Source organism: Haemorhous mexicanus, chromosome 1, assembly GCF_027477595.1.
Source record: "Haemorhous mexicanus isolate bHaeMex1 chromosome 1, bHaeMex1.pri, whole genome shotgun sequence".
NCBI lineage: Eukaryota > Metazoa > Chordata > Aves > Passeriformes > Fringillidae > Haemorhous > Haemorhous mexicanus.
This window is the reverse complement of record NC_082341.1, coordinates 111,144,782-111,166,356: the sequence shown is the minus strand read 5'-3', so window position 1 is coordinate 111,166,356 and position 21,575 is coordinate 111,144,782. Positions and strand designations below refer to the sequence as shown.

At 46.7% G+C, this 21,575-nt stretch overlaps 1 protein-coding gene across 1 annotated transcript; it reads right to left on the bottom strand.

Annotated features, from left to right (window-relative positions):
• Positions 1-328: 328 nt before the first annotated feature.
• GATA6 (GATA binding protein 6) lies at positions 329-21,351 on the bottom strand. The gene is made up of 7 exons (XM_059859166.1): positions 21,220-21,351; positions 18,960-19,879; positions 15,401-15,567; positions 11,958-12,083; positions 10,557-10,644; positions 10,275-10,381; positions 329-1,949 (listed from the first exon to the last, which is right to left on the bottom strand). The coding sequence occupies exons 2-7, from the start codon at positions 19,858-19,860 to the stop codon at positions 1,782-1,784; spliced, it is 1,557 nt and encodes a 518-aa protein (XP_059715149.1). The 5' UTR covers positions 19,861-19,879; positions 21,220-21,351; the 3' UTR covers positions 329-1,781.
• Positions 21,352-21,575: the final 224 nt, after the last annotated feature.

Below are 21,575 nucleotides of genomic sequence, written 5' to 3'. Positions count from 1 at the left end.
AAGCAAAATAATGATAGTCCTCACAGGGCATGGGCTCAGTTCCCCAGACTTTCATCACAAAAATCTCATGTGTGCCCTGTGTTGAGGAGCCTGTGTTGGTAGGTGGGAGCCTTAGTTTTACAGATCATCAGAAGGTGTAGCAAAGGGAATTGCAGAAAAAGCACACAGTGCAGACTTAGGTAGGCAGAGCAGGCACCTCAGCTGGAGACCTTCCTTGCAGCCATCAGACATGCCACCTGTACCAGGTACATTTCCATAGCTTTTAATGCAGCTTAACAACTGTGTTGGAGACAAAGGAAAAGGCACGCTGTACAGAAAAAAAAAAATCTAAAATGATACCCTTTTATTTGTAAAGCTCTGATGAAACAACTTTCCAAATGACGTCCCACTTAACAACCAATGAAAACCAACCTAACTATGCATCAGTCACACTATACAGATTGCATCCTACATTTTCGAGATGCCTAGATATCTTCTGTAGTATTTACATATGTATCAGTTAGGTAGTAAAGTTTCATTGCAATTTGTTTCTTTCCACCACACACTTACTCAATGGCAAAAAAACCCCTTGGGGATGCATTTGCATTTTTGTACAACACTTCGGAGCAAATGGCTAGGGCAATTTTCCTGAGAGAAGGCTTGTTCTTTGAAACTCTTGCTTTAACAACTGGAAATACAGAAGATGGATGCATTTTTGTTGCGCTAAAAAGCCTAAGGACGCCTAGTTAAGTTTTTCTTTTAAATTATTTACGTACCATTAAGTTAAAATGTTTACATTCATTCATTCGTATAAAAACCGTTGTTAAATCTTATGCAAATGATTTAACACTGATTGCTGCAACGCAAATTGCACTTCTTTAAAAAAATTATTGTATGTATGGAAGAAAAATATCTGATTGCTACCCTGTTTACAAATTTTGACTGACTCTACACAGTTCAGCCAGGAAATATGGACTTTCATAAATCTCAGTCACAGTGTACTTTAAAAGTTATATCGCAGTCTTGAAAAGTGAGTAAATATTTTAAACCAAAAAACACCAATCCCAAAATCTCCTTAACCAGCTGGACCTTGCGGGACTTGTACCAAACGTTGTGATTTCTTCCAGGGACATGGCTGGGCTCTGAAGAGCGGAGCAAGGCACGCTGAAGATGGAGAGCACGGAAGGAGAGGTCTGACGGGGCGAAGACATCAAATCTTCAGTGCGAGACGTCTGCGTCAACTCAAGCTGTAAGCACTTCTGACACTCATTAAAAAGTATCTCACTATCTCTGGTAATTAAAGTCTTTGCTACTCCCTCCTCGACACTGACAACTTCCACCTCATTCTTAGGGGAAAAGGCGATGAGAGAGTGAAAACAACTATATAATCAGAAAGGCAGCACTGCTGGGTAAGTTGAGGATGTATTTCTGGAATCTATCAATAGGTGTGGGTTTATCTCTTCTTTTTTGTTGTTGTTTTTTCTTTTCCTTTTTTTTTGGTTTTTTTTTTTTTTTTTTTTTTTGAGGGCAGCTTTGAAGGGGTTTTTTTGAGAGTGTAAGGCTGCATTAGCTATCCCCGGTGGTCATTTGCTTTCCCTACATTTTTCTTGCATAGTTGAGGAACTGGATGCTTTGGCAAAGCCTCTTTGGGAAGCAGAAAAACACCTCTGCCACCAAGGCTCAAAAACTGTTTCAGAGGAATGGTCTTTGCCAGCACTCTCACTGCCGCTGCGACCGCTCCACAGAGGAAACTACGCGCAGATGTCCGGGGGCTGCCAGGATCCAGCTTCCCTCACACCAGGTCACGCCAGAGCCAGGGCACACCAGGGATCCTGTCTCACAGATGCTGTCACTTCGGCCGTGGAGCTCAGGCTGACTCCTGTGTACAGCCCATCTTGACCTGAATACTTAAGGTTGCTGCTTTCGGGACTGGTGCTCTCTCCTGGGCCAGACATCACCGACGAGCTCGCCTGAAGGGAGGGGGAGAGCAAAGAGAGATTCATTGAGCAGGTGAGCTTGGCACACACTGGAGCGTGAGTGAGAGCACAGCAGGCCTCGAGCACAGCCATCACGACAGGATTTCTGTTCAAAAATGGGCTTTGCCCTCTGCTTGCCCCTGTGCCTTGAAATCCTGAAACAAAAGAATGTGTCAGCATGAGCCCAGCCGCCCAGCCCTGCTGATGGCAGTGATGCCTGTGTTTGGAGAGGTAGAAATTAAACCATGTGATGTGCAGGAAACTTGGAAATCAGCTCATGATGAAGAAGGAAATGTGCATGTGTCCCACTGCCCCCTACTGAAAAGACACAGCTGCCAACACCAAAAAATGTGATCTGAGAGTGGTGGCAGCTCTATTTTTTCATCCCCGTGGGAGAAGCCAAATACATCCTGATTCCCCAGGAGCAGATATGGAGCACCTTCTGGAAAGAGGCTTTCTTTGGGCTCTTCAGCCCTTGAAATGCTTAAAATCATTCCTGACCCTTCAAAACGCCAGCCAAAACCACTTTATCCCTGTAGGACTGGTCACTAAAGGAGATGCTCTTTTAATCTTCAGCAGAGAAACACTATGCCTTTGAAGCAGGAGTATTTTTGTTCTGCTGACTGCACAAGACAACATGCAGGGAAGCCCTGGTAGGCACGGAGATGAACCTCTGAACCACATTGGAATCAGTCCATTTATTTTAACAGAGAAATGGAGAGTTAAAAAGACAAAGGAACAATCATTTTTTCCATGAGGCTGAGCAGATCCGCTAAAGAGGAAAAAATCGCAGTGCCAGACGGAGAAGGGGCAACATTTTCACCTGATAAAGGAAATGTTTAAGAGCTGACTTCATGCAAAATTAACTCTTGGATATGTCAACTTTAAAGCCTTAATTTACTTGTTAATGGATAGTCTTTAGATGAAATTCCTTAAAAAAAAAAAAAAAGAAAAAAACTGTGACTGCAGAAGCTTCCTGCCTGCTGTTTAAGTACGAAGTATACATATTTAATCATTTTACAAGAGTAGAGCTCTTGGCTCTCCTGGAGCTGTGCCAAGCGAGCAGTCCTGCCATAGGAAAAGCAAGGCTTCATTAATTCAAAGGTAATTTCCAAATGGTGTGGAGCAGAGCTCTTGTTGCTGTGCTTAATCCAGGGAAAACCTCACCTTCTGAAAGAGATACTCACTGCTCGAAGTCATTTTTGTCTGAAATAACCTGGGCTCCAGTATTTTCTTAACCTTTTATTAAAATGATTGACCGCCAGTATTCTTCCACCCAGTCATCAACCATGCTCCCACTCCATTAGTCACTACCCAGAAATGCAGAGAAGGAAGGAAAAAAAGCTGTCCCCCAAAACCAGCTGAAACAGCTCTAATCCTAAGAGATATGTTTTATCCCTCCCTTGAACATACAGTTGCCAATCAATGACAACGAATCTCTGTATCCTCTTTCCCTGTGACTGTGCATGGAGAATTCAGTGAGGCAGGTTCCCTGCAAACCTTTGTATACAGCCCTGATCTTGCATCAGCCTGGCTTTTCAAAGCCTTCCTTTTATTTTTAATGCCTCAAACATTTCTGTTAGCACAATAGTCTTAATTTTTAACAGCTTCAGCCTCCCCACTGTGGAAGAAGGGTTTAAATTCGTTGAGCAGTGTTTGCTAAACCTGAACTAAAAATACTAGGAGCTGCTTTGAAAGGTTCCCTTTTGCCCATATTTGTGACTGGTGCTCTGGTAGGCAAATATCTTATCAGTACCTGTTTTTTCCAGGCTTGGAAAGTGTAATTCACCTTTTCCTGATTCAGCCCTACAAAGGTGGGGTGCAGGGACCCACAGTTTCCATATGGAGTTATCAGGTACCCCTCCCTCAGGCACCCCAGAAGGGAGGACATGGAGGCATGTCCTGTTTGAAGACTGCCCATCCCTGCCTGTCCAAGGCCGGATTCTGGCTCTGTTGAGCCAGGACGGGCAGGACCCAGGCCTGGAAACCCCACCCCAGTAATGTCATGACAAATCCAGGCAGCTTGGGCAGCTCCCAAAGTGAGACATGGAAAACAAACTTTGGCTCATGAAAAGGACGTGACAGAATCACAAGTCTGTTCCTGAGCCTCCCTACCTTCGCTCTTACTTTTCCAGCTTTAAGGGATGAAAGACGGCAGAAGTTACACTTAGTTATTAGAGGACTTTTTTCAGCTGAAATAAATAAGCTGAACAATGCTGATTAAGATAATGGGGTCTAATTCACAGCTACTGGCTCTATCTATAAGAAGGTAATGACTTTATTTTTATTGGTGAAATCTGATAATAGATAACAGATAATCAACTGAAGGTCAGCTTCCAGAGAAAAAATGAATGAAGTCCACTGGGAAGAGCCTGCCTCCCAAAGAAACAGGGAAGTTGTGCTTCTCTCTGCAAACGTTCTTCTTTTTATCCCAACCAGGAGGAGCTGGCCATGAGTCAGGCCCCAGGCTGGTTGTCTTTATCTGAGGTGGCCTTTCTGTATAGGACCTGCCCACCATGTACAGAGGAAGACCTCTGCCAGAGCCACAGAGACAACTAGATTGCACCCAAACCTGCCATCAGGACCTTAGAGGCAAATTAACCCCCACTAAAGGTGCTCCACATCAAAACCAGGCTGCTCAGGCTGTCCTTGCCAGCACTCAGGGAACAGCAGCATCAGCTCTGGCTGAAAGACTCCTGCTTTCTTCCTCCCACTCCTTCCTGCACCATCTGCCCACCACAGAGAGCAGGGAGAGGGGATGGACACTTTCCCCTCTGGCCTTCCCCCACACCTCCGCAGCCAAGAGGGAAATGTGCTGGGCAAGATCAGCTGGAGGGGGGGGCAAAGGGCCTTGATCTAGACCTTTGGTCTATCAGATAGACCTTTGCTCTATCCACTTAACACGTTCAAAATGCTCCATGAATTTTGGACATTACATTAAGTCAGCAATAAGCTGGGTCTCAGCTGAGACTCTCTTCCTCCTCAGCCTAGTTTACTTTCGCAACACTTAAATGATATCTACAGTCAGTTAAAATACATTTGCAAAGAATTCTCTCACACATGAAGTGTTGTGGCAAACTGGTGGAGTCCCTAATTTTCCAGCCTCAGCCTCCCTGCAACAATGTCCATCCTCAAAAACAGCACATTTTCCCAACGCTGTCACTCCCTGGATCCAAAGAGCAAGTCTTGGCACTGCAAAATGACAGCTTTTTTACTGATGTAACGACCCTCTTAGTACACAAAGCTGTCATTTCTTTCCAGTCCAATTGATCCTTTTGTTTATACTGTAGACGTGTAAGTTTACATATCTTCTAATCTCTCCTTTGTATTATAGCAACATAAATCTGTGGTTAATACTTCATTAATTTCCTAAGGGAGGCAACTTCCAGCATGGCTTGGAAAACAGATGACCCACTGCTGTCAAGGGCTGTGTGAGTAACTGTCTTTATTGCTTTGGCAATAAAACAAAACCAAGCAAAAGGTATGCATCCATGTGCATATAGAATTTTGGGATAGAAGCAAAAATACTTTTTCCTTGCTGTTCCCCACTGAAACAAAAAAGCTGGATTGCTTCCTTCTGTTTGATATAAAAATGAATTGCCTTTTTTTTTTTGGATACATATACATGGAGCAAAGAAAATTACTCAATGTAAAAAAAGACTCAGTGTATGAAACTGAGTGGGGAGAAGAAAGTTGCTTTCCATTTTGTCCAGGACTGACCACTGATGCAGGAGAGGTAAGAGACCAAGAAAAATTTAAATTAGAGTCTAGAGTATCCTATCTCCCAGCATACTGCCCTGTCTGCCATGCTCTTTGGTATTTTAGGTTGCCACGTTCCTCATGCCTCCTGTTGATCTTATTCCACCTGGTTTAGATAAATATTTACCCATACCAGGACTGAGGCACCGTGTTCCCATTTTCCAGGTGAAAGTCCTACCAACCATGCTGGTGAGCCTTTCTCATGGAAACTCTGTCCCAATGCCTACAAAATCATTCCATACAACTGGAACATTATCATCAGATAATCTGAAGGACCCCTGGACATTCAGCTCCCCTATATCCAGGTGGTTAGCATATTGTTTTAAGAGGTTGAATCTCTGATTCCTCCAGACTTGGGATGTACTCTATGGAGGCTGATTTCCATGTAGCCAGCACAAATGTCCTACCAATTTGCTGCCTAAACAGGAGCAAACAACACCACCTCTAAATAGCTCGCTCCTCTTCTTCTGACAGAAAAAAAGAGAAAGAAAATGCAGGAGAAGCCATTAATCCAATCCAGCCCCATTTGTCCAGCATTTTGGAGACAGTTAAAACTGCATTTTTCCCTCTAGCTCACCACATGCCAAGGCCATCTCAGTCAGCTCTCTCATTTCCCACCCTACAAAACTGAAGAGCCAGTCCTGAACCACTTCTCAAGGTTAACCTCCAAGGGAAGTAAGCACTAGTTTTTTCCCCTAAGTCTTTCTGTGTTGTGAGATTATGATTCCTCTGAGAAAACTCCAAACTGGACACAAAGGACACAGGAGAGTCTTCTGAAAGAAGAGTTCCCCTGGTGCTGCTGAGTTTTTCTGACATCAGTTGTGGCTCAAGGAGACTCCATGTCCTGCCATAAAAAGCAGATTTTTACAGCAGGTTTCATACTGCTTTTATCCTAAAAAGGGAATAAAGTTCTTCTGGTTATCACACTTGTTGGAGCCCCTGCATGGAAACGGATGGGTTTGCACTGCAGACCATGCCCTTCATTTAGCAATTTATTTGGTGGAGTTTTTCCCTGTACAGTTTCAGCAGCATCAAAGGGAGAGCAGGTATGGATGCAGATGCGGGCTGTCTGAAACCTTCAAATCTTCTTTTTATGGGGACGTAAGGCAATTTCATATATCATGCAGCTGGACCCTTTCCACATTAGTAACACAGGACACCCAGTACTTATAGTGCTTAGGAAAACAGAAATAGGCCTAGATCCTAGATCCAGATGTGAATTTGGCAAATAGCCCCTTTACAATGGGACAACAAAATATCTCCGATCCAAACACTTCTACATTTTGTGATGTTTGAAATCAACTTTGCCCCCACAGCAATTCATTAATCGTATCACTTAAATGTTTAAACTTCAGCTAGAATGTAAAATCAACATTTAAGGCTCTTGCTAATTTGTCTCAGAATTGGCATCATATAAGATTCCCTTCGTGAAATGGACAGTCTCAAAGACACTGCCAAGAATAATTGCTGCCCTCCTCTTTTTCTGCCCTCCCTTCTTTATTTTACTTTAAAAGAGATAAAGAAAGGTAGGGCAAAAAGTGAATGTTACTGACACAAATGAATTCTGCTGAATTTCATTTCCATTAGATTTCTACATAACTGGAAACTTTTTTGGCAGCCTCCCACAAAAGGCATAACAAATTGCTTTTGTACCAGTAGAGGAATTCATCTCCTCTGTTTCATTTAGCAACAACATTGCTGTGAATTTCACACAACAGTTTCTAAAACGTCATCAGATTTCTCTGCCTAATGTCAATTTGGCATTTTCCCCCTCTTCACAGAATAAAGGCTAGAGAAGCAAAAACAGAGTAAAACAAAAACAAGTTGCCATGCTTGTTGTGTAAGGCACAGGAACAAGCCAGGTTCACTATTTAGGCAGGTGCCTGTTTTTCAGCAACATCACCAACATCACTGTCAGGAATCAACATTGGTCTTCTTAAAGTGACCAAAGATTACAGAGCCTGGATTCATCCATCTGAGGGTTTGTTTTTTTCCCTCCTCACATGAGCTGGAGAAGGTTATTCTCCTTGAGCAAAGCCATTGTCTATTCTAGAAATAATTACAAACCTTTGATCTATCAATAGATCAACTCAAAAGGAAAAAGAAAAAATAATCAAGAAAACAGAAGTCTAGCAGAGCATCTTTGCTTCAGCATGTAATCAGGTTTAAAATGCTGACATCCCTTCACTCACAACAGCTTAAACAGGCTTTATGAGTTCTCAATCCCTTCCATAAGATTTAGACTCTTTAGAAATTATTTTGCATCTTTGCAGTTAGTGATCATGTTCCCAAATTATGTCTGGGACAACGGGAGCCCATCTTGACAGCCACCACATTCTACTTTAAACTTCCAGCCTCCCGAGTCCTCATCCCTTTGAATTACAGATGCTTGGGCAAAGCCAGAAGCCTGAGTGAAGAATGTGACCATGGCCGTGACATATCCTGACAACTGCTCCCTTGGAAATCCTCTTTTCATTCACATTCATCTGGGACTGGGGCACAGGGGTGGGAGATCAGTAGCCCTTCACATAATTTGGGATGGAGTCAGAGGGATGCCCATACGTCTGGTTGCCACTGCAACTTCCTCTCTCCAGCGCATGTCACAGCCCCTCTCCATCACTTCCGTTCACTGAAATCCTTCACAAGGGGGTATTTGGAAGTGCTTTGCATATGCAAGGCACATCTGATCAAATCATGGCGGAGAAAAGGCTATGCAGATGTTACCATGCTGCCTGCTGGATATAAGGGGACAGATTTTCCCAGCTGTTGCACAGGTGTCCTCTCCCAGTCTGATCTACTGTAGAAAAATCAGGGAGAACTGAAGTCCTGTCACTGGGGATGCCATCGTGTAACTAGGAGCAGCTTCAGGGTCATTCCTGGGAGTTGCTCCTAGTTGCTAGCAGTTCTCAAGGAGTCTTTTAGTCTCAATCCATGCCCCTGCACCCCTCTCCTCTGGTACCCACACAACTCCATCTGGAAAAACCATATTAAAAATGGTACTACTAAAACTATAACATAAAGATTATTCATGACGTGTTTGATGTGCCCTTCTAGGGAGAAATACCACAGAAAGGAAGTCAGGTTTTAGCCAGCCAAGAAGGCAGCAGCATAGTGGAAATGAGATCTTGTCTATATGGCCTCTCCTTCTCCGAGCAGCACAAGGCTGTGCTGCCTCAGTCTAGCCTGGGATTGTGCTTCCTTTTCTACCTATTACATAAATCTCACCACATTGCTCAGGATCTCTAGTACTGCTTAAGGTAACACAAGGAAAATTTAAGGAAAATTTGGCTACATTTTTTTCCTTTGCAAATATCAAGGGAGAGCCTAAACTGTGCATAGTAGTTCCTTGGGAGAGTCTGAAACCCAATTCCTAAACTACAACAGCTCACTTTTCAGTTAGTGTTTCTCTTTTTTTTTTGATGTGATCTGTTTATTTTACTGGATTGACAGGGTTTTCTCATGTCAAAGACAAGCCCTTTTAGTACTATGCTAGTCTCACAGGATCCAAACCCAAAATCCAGTGCCTCTGAAAATGGGTGGCCCTGTCAGTCCACAAACAATCGCATTTGCTAAAAAATGAGGTTTTCTTCCCCTTGTACAATGAAACTTTGTACAACAGAAATTAAACTATTGAAAGTAATTTGAATGTAGGAAATCCAAGACATACTGAAAAATAGCTATTATAAACAATGTCTTCTTTTCATTAATAAAGGACTAAAGAAAGCAACATTAGAAAAGTTTCTCAAAGAAATGATGTGGCAGATTAAGGGATACAGGAGGCTGAAAAGTGAGTGTGGATATGGATAGGTACAGCCAAGGGGTTAGAAATTAATCTGCATTAAGCTTCACAACTTTAGCGGTAGTATTTATCACACATGCTGAGTTAAGAAAGGAAGTTTGAGATGGTTGGAGTACATGATGTAAAACAAGGATCAAAGCTAAAGCAGGGGATGATCAGCACTCCTCGGCTGCTTCTCTGGAGCTTGGTGCTGCCAGATGCTGAGCATCTGGCCCCTGAAAAACCCACTGTGGGCAGAGGGCTGAACCCCCATGCACTGCAATCAGCAGGGCGCACCAGCCCGGCTTCAGCTGAGTTTGGATCAGGGTTTAATTGCACATTTTAGTTTAGAACAAAAGCCTGTATGGTTTACTTCATACAGCAGGATAATGTTTTTCTGGATTTTACCCTTTGGGATAATGCATATATATGTATGTATATGTATAATTGTTTCTTGAAAGGATCAGTTGGGCATGTTTTATTGTCTTCTGTCCAAAAGAAAACCTTTGAAATGAAAGAACCTGAATATTTAAAAACAAAATATCTGCGGTTAAGCTGCGGCTAACTATCATAAAAATTATATAGATCTTAATCAAGAAGGTTTGCAAAGTACTTCAGCTTGTCGTTCTGTTTACAGCTATATGTAATATCCTCCGAAAATCTTGTTCTAGTATCAGCTAACAAAACTGGAAAGTTTGTTTAGATTATTGTTCTGCTAGATAAGATAAAAGCTGTGATAACATTGCCCAGTGATCAGCCTGCCTGCGGATACAGACACTCACCCCAGAGGCTGCAGTCTGTGCGCCGGGAGAAGCAGTTTTGCTACAGTCATCTGAGTTAGTAGAAGACGTGGATGTTGGAGTCATAGGAACTGCAGTAGTACTGTTACCTGGAAAATTGGGAATTGGCATTAAAAATAAATATTTTTCAGACAGAGAAGAGAAGAGAAGAGAAGAGAAGAGAAGAGAAGAGAAGAGAAGAGAAGAGAAGAGAAGAGAAGAGAAAACAAAAAACCAAGACAACTACAAATGTTGCAGCTACACTTTCTTATATTTTATATTTACCGGAGCATGCCTTTGATTTATTTATATTCTTAGGTTTTCGCTTCCTTGTCTGAATTCCTTCTTTTTTCATAGCGAGAGGCCGAGGAACCTGAAAAAATTAAATTTCCACACCAATCACAGAGTTGCATATGTACTCTAATCAAGAATAAAAATGCACTACAAGACCAGACGTGATGTTGCAAATGTCTCTATAGCAAGTCAATTTTCTCTGTGTCACAGTACTAGTTCTAAAAAATAATTGCATTTTGCTTGGGCGAAACAACAGTTTGATTCAAGGGCAGTCGTAGCTGAATTAAGAAAATAGGAAAACTTTTTTTTCTCTATGCAAACTTCATAGTTTTTTCAACCCCTCAATCAATCCACAGGAAAACAGTACAGAAATAAGGAAAAACCAGCATTATTTGGCAGTAAGCCATAAGAAATTAAATTGGATGGGGTATATCTGATCCTTGATTTATTATTGCAGTCAGTTAGGAATTATCTCCAATGCCTGATTCTGGAAAGAAAGAATGTATATGAGAAAAAAAATCATCCTCATCCTGCGGACTAGCTCTGAAAACCAGATCATCACAAGGAAAAATCTTAGGACAGAAGCTTTAGAATAGAAGAATTTACTTAGTATTTGTTCCTATAAGCAGATCTGCCGAAAACACAGCTTTATGGTATCTAAATTTATATTTATATGGATAAATTTATATTAAAATGTGCTCAAAAATCATCTTTGTGTTCATCACAATGATAATCACACTACAAAAACACTGGCTTAAAATATATTTTAACACCATTTTGAGGAAAGAAAATTAATACCTTCTCTATTGTTATAATATTTAAACCTGTGACATAATTTACATTTTATTGAAGGCTAGACCACATCTCAATCATTCCTAATGCTCTTGCTCTTCAAACATTTATGCTTGACTGTAACACAGTCCACAGGGGTCTCACCCAAAACACGCTCTATCACATTCAAGACAGAGCTTTTTTTTACTCTATTATTGCCCAACAAAGGCTGAAATTGCCTTTAAAGTTTTTCTGGCATAGCTATGGCTTGAATTACACTCTTTTGCTGGCATAGCTCTATGCCTGTCCATGAAAAACTGTCTCATCAAAGGTCTAGGGATTTTTTCCCTACTAAAGAGCTGGTTTAAATTCCAGTGACAAAAACACCACTGCTGCTCATCCAGGGGTGGTTTCTTTATATAAATCTATTGAGAGAGCTACAGTGGTAAACACATAACTAGTCAAAAGCATAACAAGCTAAAGTGGTACAACCATTTTCTGATGTCACACATTTTTCTGTTGCTCTATGCATTTCGCTGGCTGTTTTTTTTGAGGACCACCCCTTCCCCAAAGCAGCATCAGGGCTGGCAGGGGATCTCCCTCGGTGGAGCAGCCACTCACCCCATGGAGCTTCATGTAGAGGCCGCAGGCATTGCAGACAGGCTCGCCCTCGGCGTTCCTGCGCCACAGGGTGGTGGTCGTGGTGTGGCAGTTGGCACAGGACAAGCCCATCCGCCGCGACGAAGGCTGGATGGAGGCAAGCACAGGCAAACATGGGTATAAACAGGTGGGCAGCAGAGAATGATTTATGCCTTTGTGGTTCTAAAAAGTCCTTTAACACATGGCGGGGGTGGTAGGAGCCTTTTTTTTATAGTATCTGTCAGCAACAGCCCAGAATTAGAACGGAATTATCCTCATATACAAGAGTGGAAAGATGGTGTGAAGAGGTACCGAATGTCTTTCAACCCTGGGCAGTCACAGCAGAGGCAAAATTCTCATCTGGGAGCTGGTGACCTGAAGTCTGTTCAGAACACCAGGCACTGGGTCTTTTTCCAGCAGGACAGCTAGGAAATATCTCCACTACAGCTCCATCGAGCTGAACAGAAGGCACATCACTCCTGTGCCGCCTCCCCAGACAGTTCAGTGCCCTCTCCCCTGTATGGCGGGTGAAGAGGCAGCTCTGATCCTGCCACTGATACTCCTGACTCATTGGAAAAATCAGCCACTTCAATCACCTGCCCTCAGTGGCACCACATCTGGGGAAAACTTTCCAGGGCATCCCAGGGGTAACACATACTACAGCATTACTTTCATAAAAAGATCTTTTTATCATCGCCCATTTTATCCTCATACAAAAACCAGCATGCCTTGGGAGTGAGTTTTACAGAGCAGAGCCTCCCTCAGCCAGCAGAAAAGCTGGTGGGTGACAACAAGGTTCCCACTGCAAACAAGCCATTTATGACACTCTTCCGTGGAGTTTGGAGCCAAGATGAAGCAACTCTGTATCAGAAATAACCGTATAACCCAGAGCTTTATGGCTACAGGCTGTATATCATAAGTGAAGGCAGTCCTCATAAACATGTGAAATGAAGGTGAATGGGTTATAAAAGTCCCTGTAACAACTGATCTCTTTTACGTTCATCACAAGCAAAGAATTCCAGCTACATCATAAATCTAGTCTTTTTCAAAGTATCGCATTGTCAAAAAAATACAAAAAAAATCTGTGCCTAGCTCTGTGTCTGGCAGCTGAACAAGTTTACATGGAGAAGTCAGTTTTAGAGGATTGCATTAATCTTATTCTGACCATAAAGTGCCCATAACTGAAATTACTAACTTAAGGGTACAATGCCCTTCCTCTTGAATCATTTACTGCTGGGTTGTTAGACATAACTGGGTCACCTTTGATACCACAGGGCTGCCTGCCACTGGGGAAACCAATAAAAATGTTTTGAGAATGAAGAATATTCCAGATTAATAACTGAGTTTCTTGAATATTGTCTGAGTGTCTACAGCGGTAAGCCGTCATTTTACACCACAGCTCAGAAAGAGCTCCAGATTAAATACAAATTTTGTCATCTTGAATCAGTAATCCATTATTAATTGCTCAGGGAAAAAAAGCTAACCACCCAGCCAAGTGTTATATAGGCTGAAGTACACAAATACAATTTTTAATCTTAAAAATCCAAGTACCATGAAAACAGAATTTTTGACCTAGTTATTAAATAAGTACCCACACAGCGCTCAAATTATGCCCTCAACTCAATGCGTCTTTTATGTGATCACATTGAGTAAAAGAAAGCTGGTTGTAACACACATGCTTCGTTTTCTTTCTCTGCAAGTGAAAGGCTGTCAGCTGTTTCACTTTGCTAAATTCTATGCAGCCTGGTCTGAACCTTCATACATTTTATTTCAATAGCTTTTGCTCATTCCCGTATCTAAACAGACATTGAGTTTTGGCATGTTTTGAAGCTAAAACGACTTTTCTGATGCAGGAATTTTATCAGAAACTTCGGGGCAATCTAAACATGTTTAGCGTTTTCAAAACATTTTCCCTTCTCACCTACATATTTCCAACTGTATGAACACAGAGTCATGGTTGATTTATAGTTATGGCCAGGGTACTCAGTAGGGATTGTTACACAGAGCTATTTCAGAGTTATTTCGCTGAGGTGTCAGACTGAAATCAGGCTGTAGTTTGACTCAGCTTTAGTCTTCTCACCCGCACCCCTCCCTCAAAAAAAAAAAAAAAAAGAAAAAAAAAGAAAAAAAGAAAAAAAAGGACACAGAAATGCTACAACAGGGTGTCACAGTTACTTGAAATCTGCCTTGGGCCAGAGTGCCACAGCAGTTCAGAATCGGCAGATCTGGCCCCTTCACTGCATCTGTCCCCGCTAATGAGATAACACCTTGTGTCATGAAATTTACCTGACAGCCAGCTAGACACCTAGCAGCAGTAAACCTCTGGCTTAAAGTTAAATTAACTCTTTGGCTTAAAGAAAGATCTTTAAGCAGAGGTGGGTTCGTTCCCAAGCGCTTACCGTCTGTTCCGACTATCGAGTGTTTGGGTCTTGTTTCCCCTCGCTCCCATAAGAGCACTAAATTCAAACGGTTGTGAAATAAAGAACAGTAGGTGTTTTAGCCCAAGCAAAACAGGCATGGAGCAAAGCAGCTGGCATGATTGAAAGGGGCTTGAAAGGCTGATGGGTTTGATACAGTGTCTCCATACACAAGGGTCCAAACATCAGCTTGGATTATAGTGGTGTGATTTATTGTGGCTCGCTCGGTAACAGCCATTACTGAAGAGCATATTCTTTCTGTCTGCTGACCTCCACCCAGATTTGCTAAACATAATGTGCAGTTCCCGCTTGTTAAATTTTCTCCTTGCCTATTCAGTGCCAGCCTGAGTTATAAACAGGGGTTCTGGCTTGTACTATTTATTTCCCCCCCTAGTTTTAGGAGTATATTTTTAGAAAAATTGCTGCTCATTTCTTAGGAGTAAAACAAAACAAAGGCTATTATCATTGTTTAAACAATTGGTTTTCTTTGAATTATATACAAAACTTGCTTACATTCCCAAGGATCGAGCTCTCAGCAAACAAAGCAGGTCTGGAGAAATTCCTAGCCCTCAGAACAAACATTTTCCAATCTTGATTTCTTTTTTTTTTTTTTTTTTTTTTTTTTTCTGTTGGAAATGTCCAACATCACCAGTACAAATTTCTTCCAAGCCACTGAATCCCCCTCACTGATGGGGCTCACAGCTTGAAAAGCCAGGCTGGCCCATGCCTGGTATGCAGCTCACAAGGGGGCAGAGAGAGATTTTGCCTGGAAGTGGGTCTGAAGCGGTTCCCAAAAGGCTGCCAGCCCTGTCACCCGTCGCAGTGACCAGTTTGGCCTGCAAACCTGCTCAGGAGCCCACTACAGTTTTGCAGCCAAGAGGATCACCAGGCTAATACACTGATTGCTCTCCCCCATCTTTGCCCCAAATTTCTCCCTGGCTACAGCTGACTGGGGTTCCTTGGGGCAAAGCTCCTCTCGGCTCCCTCCTCCCCTCCCTGCCGACTCACCACTCTCTTTTGGGGCTTGATGAGGGGCCGGCTGAGGCCGTTCATTTTGGTGTAGAGCCCGCAGGCGTTGCACAGGTAGTTGCCGGTGCCGTCCCTCCTCCACAGCGGGGTCTGGATGGAGCCGCAGTTGACGCACTCCCGGCTCTCGGACAGGTCCTCCAGCAGCTCTGGGGGCAGGAGCAGAGGGGAGAGGCGGTGGGGCACGGCTGCGGAGCCCAGTGTAGCCCCGCGGAGCGCGGCCCCGGCCCCGCCGAAACCCCGGCCCCGGGCGAGCGAGCAACCAGCCCTCGGAAAAGCAATTCCCCGGCAGTGACGGCGGCCATGCGGTGACTTTTTTTACAAAATCCCTGGGATTTTCTTTTCCTTTTTTTTTGGTTTGATTGTTTTTTGGATTTGGTTTGAGATTCTTTTGTTGGTTTTTTTTTTTGTTTTTTTTCTATTTATTTAAACGTGCCAGAGCCGCTGCGGGCCCCGGCGGAGCTCTTGCTCTCCGAGCCGGAGCAGAGCCGGTGCGCCCCGGACACCGGCCCGCCGCAAGGCTCAGCCCCGGCCCGCCGTCCACTCCCGGCGGGATTTGACCCTTGGGAAATCCGCCTGGGGTCCGCTCGAGGGGCGAAACCCCCTCCGTGGTGCCCACAAGACGGAAAGGGAGGTGCACTTGCCTTTAGAGGGGAGCAGAGTGGGGAGTGAGGTGGCTGTCAGAATAGCCACTTCCAGAGCCACCCGGGGAGAGGGATATAAGGAGCTGTCGTTTTGCCCAGTATTCGCCAGGGTCGAAGCTTGACAAGAACTTTTCTACCTTAACTCTTATTTTAAATGCCTCGCAAGTACTAAAGCTTCTAGTTTAGAGGCAGCGTTTGGGGCCCTGGTGTGCCAAGGCAGCGAGGGGCAGTGGTCTCTTCGCCTCGGCTATTTGGTCAAATTAGAGCTGGTTTGTAGGAAACAGAGGAAATGGAAAAATAAGCGGTATTGTGCCTCCTGCTTTCATAGTTACTGAGCACTGGTTGGGGGGGGGGAAAGCGGTATAAAAGCACGGGGGGGGGAAAAAGCAAAAGGAAAAAAAAAAGAGAGAGAGAAAACCCACCTATAAAAGCTAATACTTTCACCCATGCGAATCCCTGTTCTGATTCACCTCTCCATATTTCCATATTTCTGGGGAGGGGGGAATAAATACTTGTTTTACTGTGCCACGTTGTGCAGAAATAATAAAAGGAGATGTTTGGATTTTTACAGCAGCTTTCGAGTCGAGTCTGGGAATGTATGTTTCAGACTCAGAGCTTCGTCATCGATTTTTTTATTTCCTCCCTCTGCTACCTGCCTAAAATTCCTCATTGGGTTATTCTCTAAGGTTTCACTGCACAGCGAAAGAGAGCTCGTAAAGGTCGAGCAGCTTTGGAGACTGGGCTGCGGTGCTGCGGTGACACGGCGGGCATTGAGCTGAGAAAGACTCGGCCTTTTGGCCCGCACCCACCCAAATACGTTTCTCTCCTTCCTTCGTTTGCGAATTATTAGGCGCTAAAGAGGAACGGGCACACGGCACAGTCCAGAGAGCACAGTTCAACTTACGTTGTCAGCTCCTAGCTCTTAGCACATCGCTAAGATTTATTAATCTTTGCACTAAAAGCACCATTGAAGACTGTAACCAGAAAAATGTTTAGGACGTCAAGGACGCTGGAACTTAAACAGTATTTTGTCTCGGCTATTTATTTTATGGCATTGCCTGCGTGCCTGCAGAAAGAAATTCTGCCGTGACAATATTTCTCGGGCATTTTCAAATATTTTTCCCCTTAGAGAGTGAGTACTACAATTTTTTCCGGAAAAAAAAAATTAATTTTAGACACTGTTTTAGCATCTCTACGAGTACCGTTAAGAAAGCTTTATCAAACTGTCTAACATTTAGCCGTAAAAAATACATTTCGGCTACAATTTTCCCGCAATGCTGACACGGGGCAACGCGTGGCTTCGGTTTTGCTGCCGCGTTTTGCCTCACAGGAACAGAAAAGTCGCCTGGCCCCGGAGCTCCGGGCTGCTTCGCCCCGCGTTACGCCGCGTTGCGGCTGCCCTGGCACCCGTCCTTTTCCTCATGGAAAGGCTAATCCCTACCCTTCCGGCCCCCAGCACCAGTGGGAGGGAGGCACAAGGGCGGGAGAGACCCGCTGGAGCAGGGGAAGCTGCCGTGCTCCCCGGCTACCTTGACACTCCTCCAGCGCCCTGCTCCTGCACTTCTCTGCTCCTTCTTACTCACCCCTCTCCTCTCCCTGCCGTAAGATTTTCCATCCCCAAGTCTCTCCCGACAAAATTTGAAAAAAAAAAAAATTAAAACAATTGATTTTTGGACTCTCCATCACCTAGTTCCAAACTATAACTTTTAAAAGTTGAGTTTAAAACTCAACTGTCTTGTTACTCTGAGATGTGGCCTCTCCTATCACTGCTACATCTGACTTTCTTCCCTCTGTCAGGATATTAAACACCAAGTGGGAGGATTAAAATAATTCAATCTACAGGGTGTCATCGACAGACGGGAGGAGCATTATGTTTACAGCCCTACAGAAAGACAAAAATCCATGGGGTAATTTTCTGCAACACTGCACTGGAAGAGAAAATCGCGATGTCTATAAAATATATGCACCTGGTAGGTAGTTTATGCTTAAAGTGAATGATGATCAAATCTGTGTGCGTACACATATTTACATAAATATGTATATATACATAATAAATATATGCAGAGCATGTATATATAAATACATATACATAGCCACACACACCTCTCCATAAACCTCTATTTATATATACATAGATTTATTCTAAAGCTGAAGAGACTGCAATAATCGTTAATCTTTCTACCTCTGACTAAATCATCACAGCTCAAACTCCACTTCTACAATTGATTTAATGACACCGAGAATCTCCTTAACTAAAACAAAAAACAAGAATTGGACACCTCGGAAATGAAAGCAAAACCCCTCAGGAGGTGCTGTATTTTAGCAGCAGTTTATAAATTACGTTTCCTCATTCAAATATGAGATTTTGCTTCGCTGCCTGTCTTTTTAATGAAGCAATGAAGTGTTTTATAGTTGAAATAATCCAAAACAGGTTAAGTGAGCCCCTACAATTTTCCTTATGATACGAGAACGATTAATTTGCAGTGAATTTGTCACCGTTTCTTGTCCAGAGGACCGCATTTAAGGAAAGCAGAAATGTACTGAATTGGAAAAATTAAAAATTATGTTTACACCGGGCAATTCGTTTTGGGATCTTTGGGTTGGTAACCCCGATTGCCATACTCCAAACAACGCCGGAGGTGTATTTTTGGAGGTGCATTTTCCCCTAACTCAACACAAACGACGGGAGTTACCTTCACTCCAGAACAGGCATGGTCCCGGGACCTCCGTCCTGACACCGACAGCGGGGCCGCCCCTCGCCAGCGAGCCCCCGGCCGGAACGGCCCTACCGCAGCTCCCCGCGCCCCTCGGCACCCCCGCCGCCCCCCCGGGGGGCAGCCCCGGCATGCGGCGACCCTCCCTGCCCTGCCCTGCCCTGCCCTGCCCGCGGCTCCTACCTGCGCTGGGTGCCCGGACGGGGATGGGGGCGGCCCGGCCCTGGAGGCAGTGCAGCATGGAGTTCTCGAAGGGCGCCGTGGGCCAGGCAGGGGCGAGCTGCGGCCCCACGTAGGACGTGTAAGGGCCCGGGTAGGAGCCATTGAGCGGCCGGGCCAGGGGGCTGTACTGGTCCCTGGCGCCCAGGCTGTTGCTGTAGGCGCCGGGCTCCCGGGAGGCCCCGTTGGCCACCGGCGGGCTTGGGGAGTACGGGAAGCGGCCCGAGGGGTGGGAGCCGCCGCCGCTGCTGTACGAGGGGCTTTCCGCGGCCGGCTGGGACCAGACGGCGTGGCCACCGCCCGGGTGGCTGGGCTGGGCCGCCCCGCTGCCCTGCAGGTACGGCAGCGTGGGCAGCATGGAGCCCACGCGGGTCGTGGGCACGTAGACGGGCGAGCTGGGCGTGGAGTGCATGAAGCCGCCCGGAGAGCCGTCGTAAGGCGTGGGGCCCTGGGCGGCCGAGATGGCGAGGGTCTGGTACATCTCCTCGGGCTGCTCGGCGCCGAGGGCGCTCAGCTTGGGGCCGCGGCTGGACCAGATCAGCTTGTTGGTTTGGTCTAAGTCCGCGAAGAGCAGGATGTCCTCCCAGCTGGGACGGCCGGAGGGGTGCGGAGTCCCGAAGTGCACGTAGGGGGCGAGCAGCGACCTGCCCTCGGCGGCGGGGGGCGGCGGCGGGGCCGGCCGGTGGCTGCCGTCGGTCTCCGGCCGAGAAGTCTTGGAGGATCCGCGTTCACCCTGGGAGCCGGAGGAGGAGGAAGGCGAAGGAGGAGACGGGCGCGGCTCCCTGGTCGCGAAGGGACAGGAGGAACCGCCGGCGTCCGCAGTACACCGCTTCACCGCGCACCAGCCGCCTTCAGCCACGGCCATCCAGGTCCCCTTCTAGCCGCTGGGTGTGGATGGGGAAGGGCGAGAAGGGGAGGAGGAGGAGGAGTGGAGGGGGGGATCCGCAGGGCAGGGCGGGGAGGGAGGACACAAAAGAGCAGGGAAGTGGGAGAGAGAGAAATAATAATAACAAAGTTTGCAAACAGGACAGCCCGTCTCCCTCCCGTAATGAGATTCATCAGGGCTTATCTGGCCCCTCTGAGCGCTTAATCAGTCATGTCGCCTCGGCGCTGTGTTGTCCCTCGCCCTGGCGGGAATGGGATCAGGCAGCCCAGGTCAAGACGAGCCGGGAGACGCCAGTCCCGCGGGGCCAGGGCTGCGGCTCCGGCCCCGCTTTCCGCACGGCGGGAGGGCTGCTCCCCTCTCCCTTCGCATCCCGGGCTGCGGATTTGAACATGAAGCACGCCGGGGCAAAGGTGGGCGTAAGGGCGTGGGGACAGAGGGGGGCGAGGGGGCATTTTTCCCTGTCTCTGCCCTTTCTTGGCTGCTGTCGTTGTTATGATTATTTCAATGAATGAGTCATTTGACTCGGTTCCACCGAGAAAACAATTAGTAAGGCGATCCCTTTAAGGTTACTTCGCCGGAGAGCGATGTTAGCTCTTCCGCGCATCGCCTCGCTTGTTTGCCTATTTCCAGCCCAAGGTCACGGAAAGGAGGAGGAGGAGGAGGAGGAGGAGGAGGAGGAGGAGGAGAGGGAAAGGCCCCTGAGGGACGGGAGATGCGCACGGGCCGGGCCCGAAGTGTGCGCTGCGGCGGCGGGACACGGACCGAGGCCGGGCGGGATGTTCCTGCCGCAGCGGCCGGACCCAGCGGCCAGCCCCGGCTGGGGGCCTGCCCCGAGCCCCAGCACACCTTGCAGCGGTGACACCCGTCCCGAGCCGAGCGGTGTCAATTCGGAGCTGCCAGCATCAGGAAGGCCGGACAGACAGACACAGAGAGCCCGCTGCCCAGCCCCTAGGGGAAGGGGGAGAAAGCGAAAGGGGACGCAGAGAAGTGACAGCAAGAGAAGGCGAGGCTCTCCGCTCTCAGCCCACCTCGGGGCACTCCAGATAACCACAGGCACAAGAATACAGGACACACACAGAGCCCCCTCGCAGATAGGCACCAAATACGTCTCTCCCTCCTGCGAGATAACTGGAAGATAAGGCTCGCGCAGATAAGAGCTCCAGGCAGCGGCATCGGATGTTTGCCCACACAGTCTCTCTCCCTCGGGCTCCCCCAGCCAGGGGCAGCCGCCGCCTCGCCGCGCTCCCCTCGGAGTGCCCGAGGGCAGAGAGGCAGCGGTAGAAGACCGAGAAAGAACAAGCGAAACCGCGGCGAGGCAAGGAAAGAGAGGGGCCAAACCTGATGCCGGTGCCCCGCATGGGGCCGGGGCGCGGGGCCGCGTCGGGCGGTAAATCCAGTGCGGCGGGGGCGAGTGGCGGCGGCGACTCCGGCGGCGGCGGCCGGCGGCTCATGTATAAAAAGGAGAGAGGAGGCGCCTCTCTCAGCCCTGCCGGAAAACTGCAGGCAGCCGGCCCTGATTGGGCTCGGCCAGCCCTAAACAAACAACGGGCTCCGCAGGGGTGCCAGTCCCGGGGCCAGCCGGGCCGCCGCAGCCCCGGGGGCGGGGGCGGGGGGGCACCTCGGGGCGCCCACAGCGAAGGGGCGACGGACCCCTGCTCGGGGAGCAGGAACGAGCACAGAGGACTGGCTCTGCC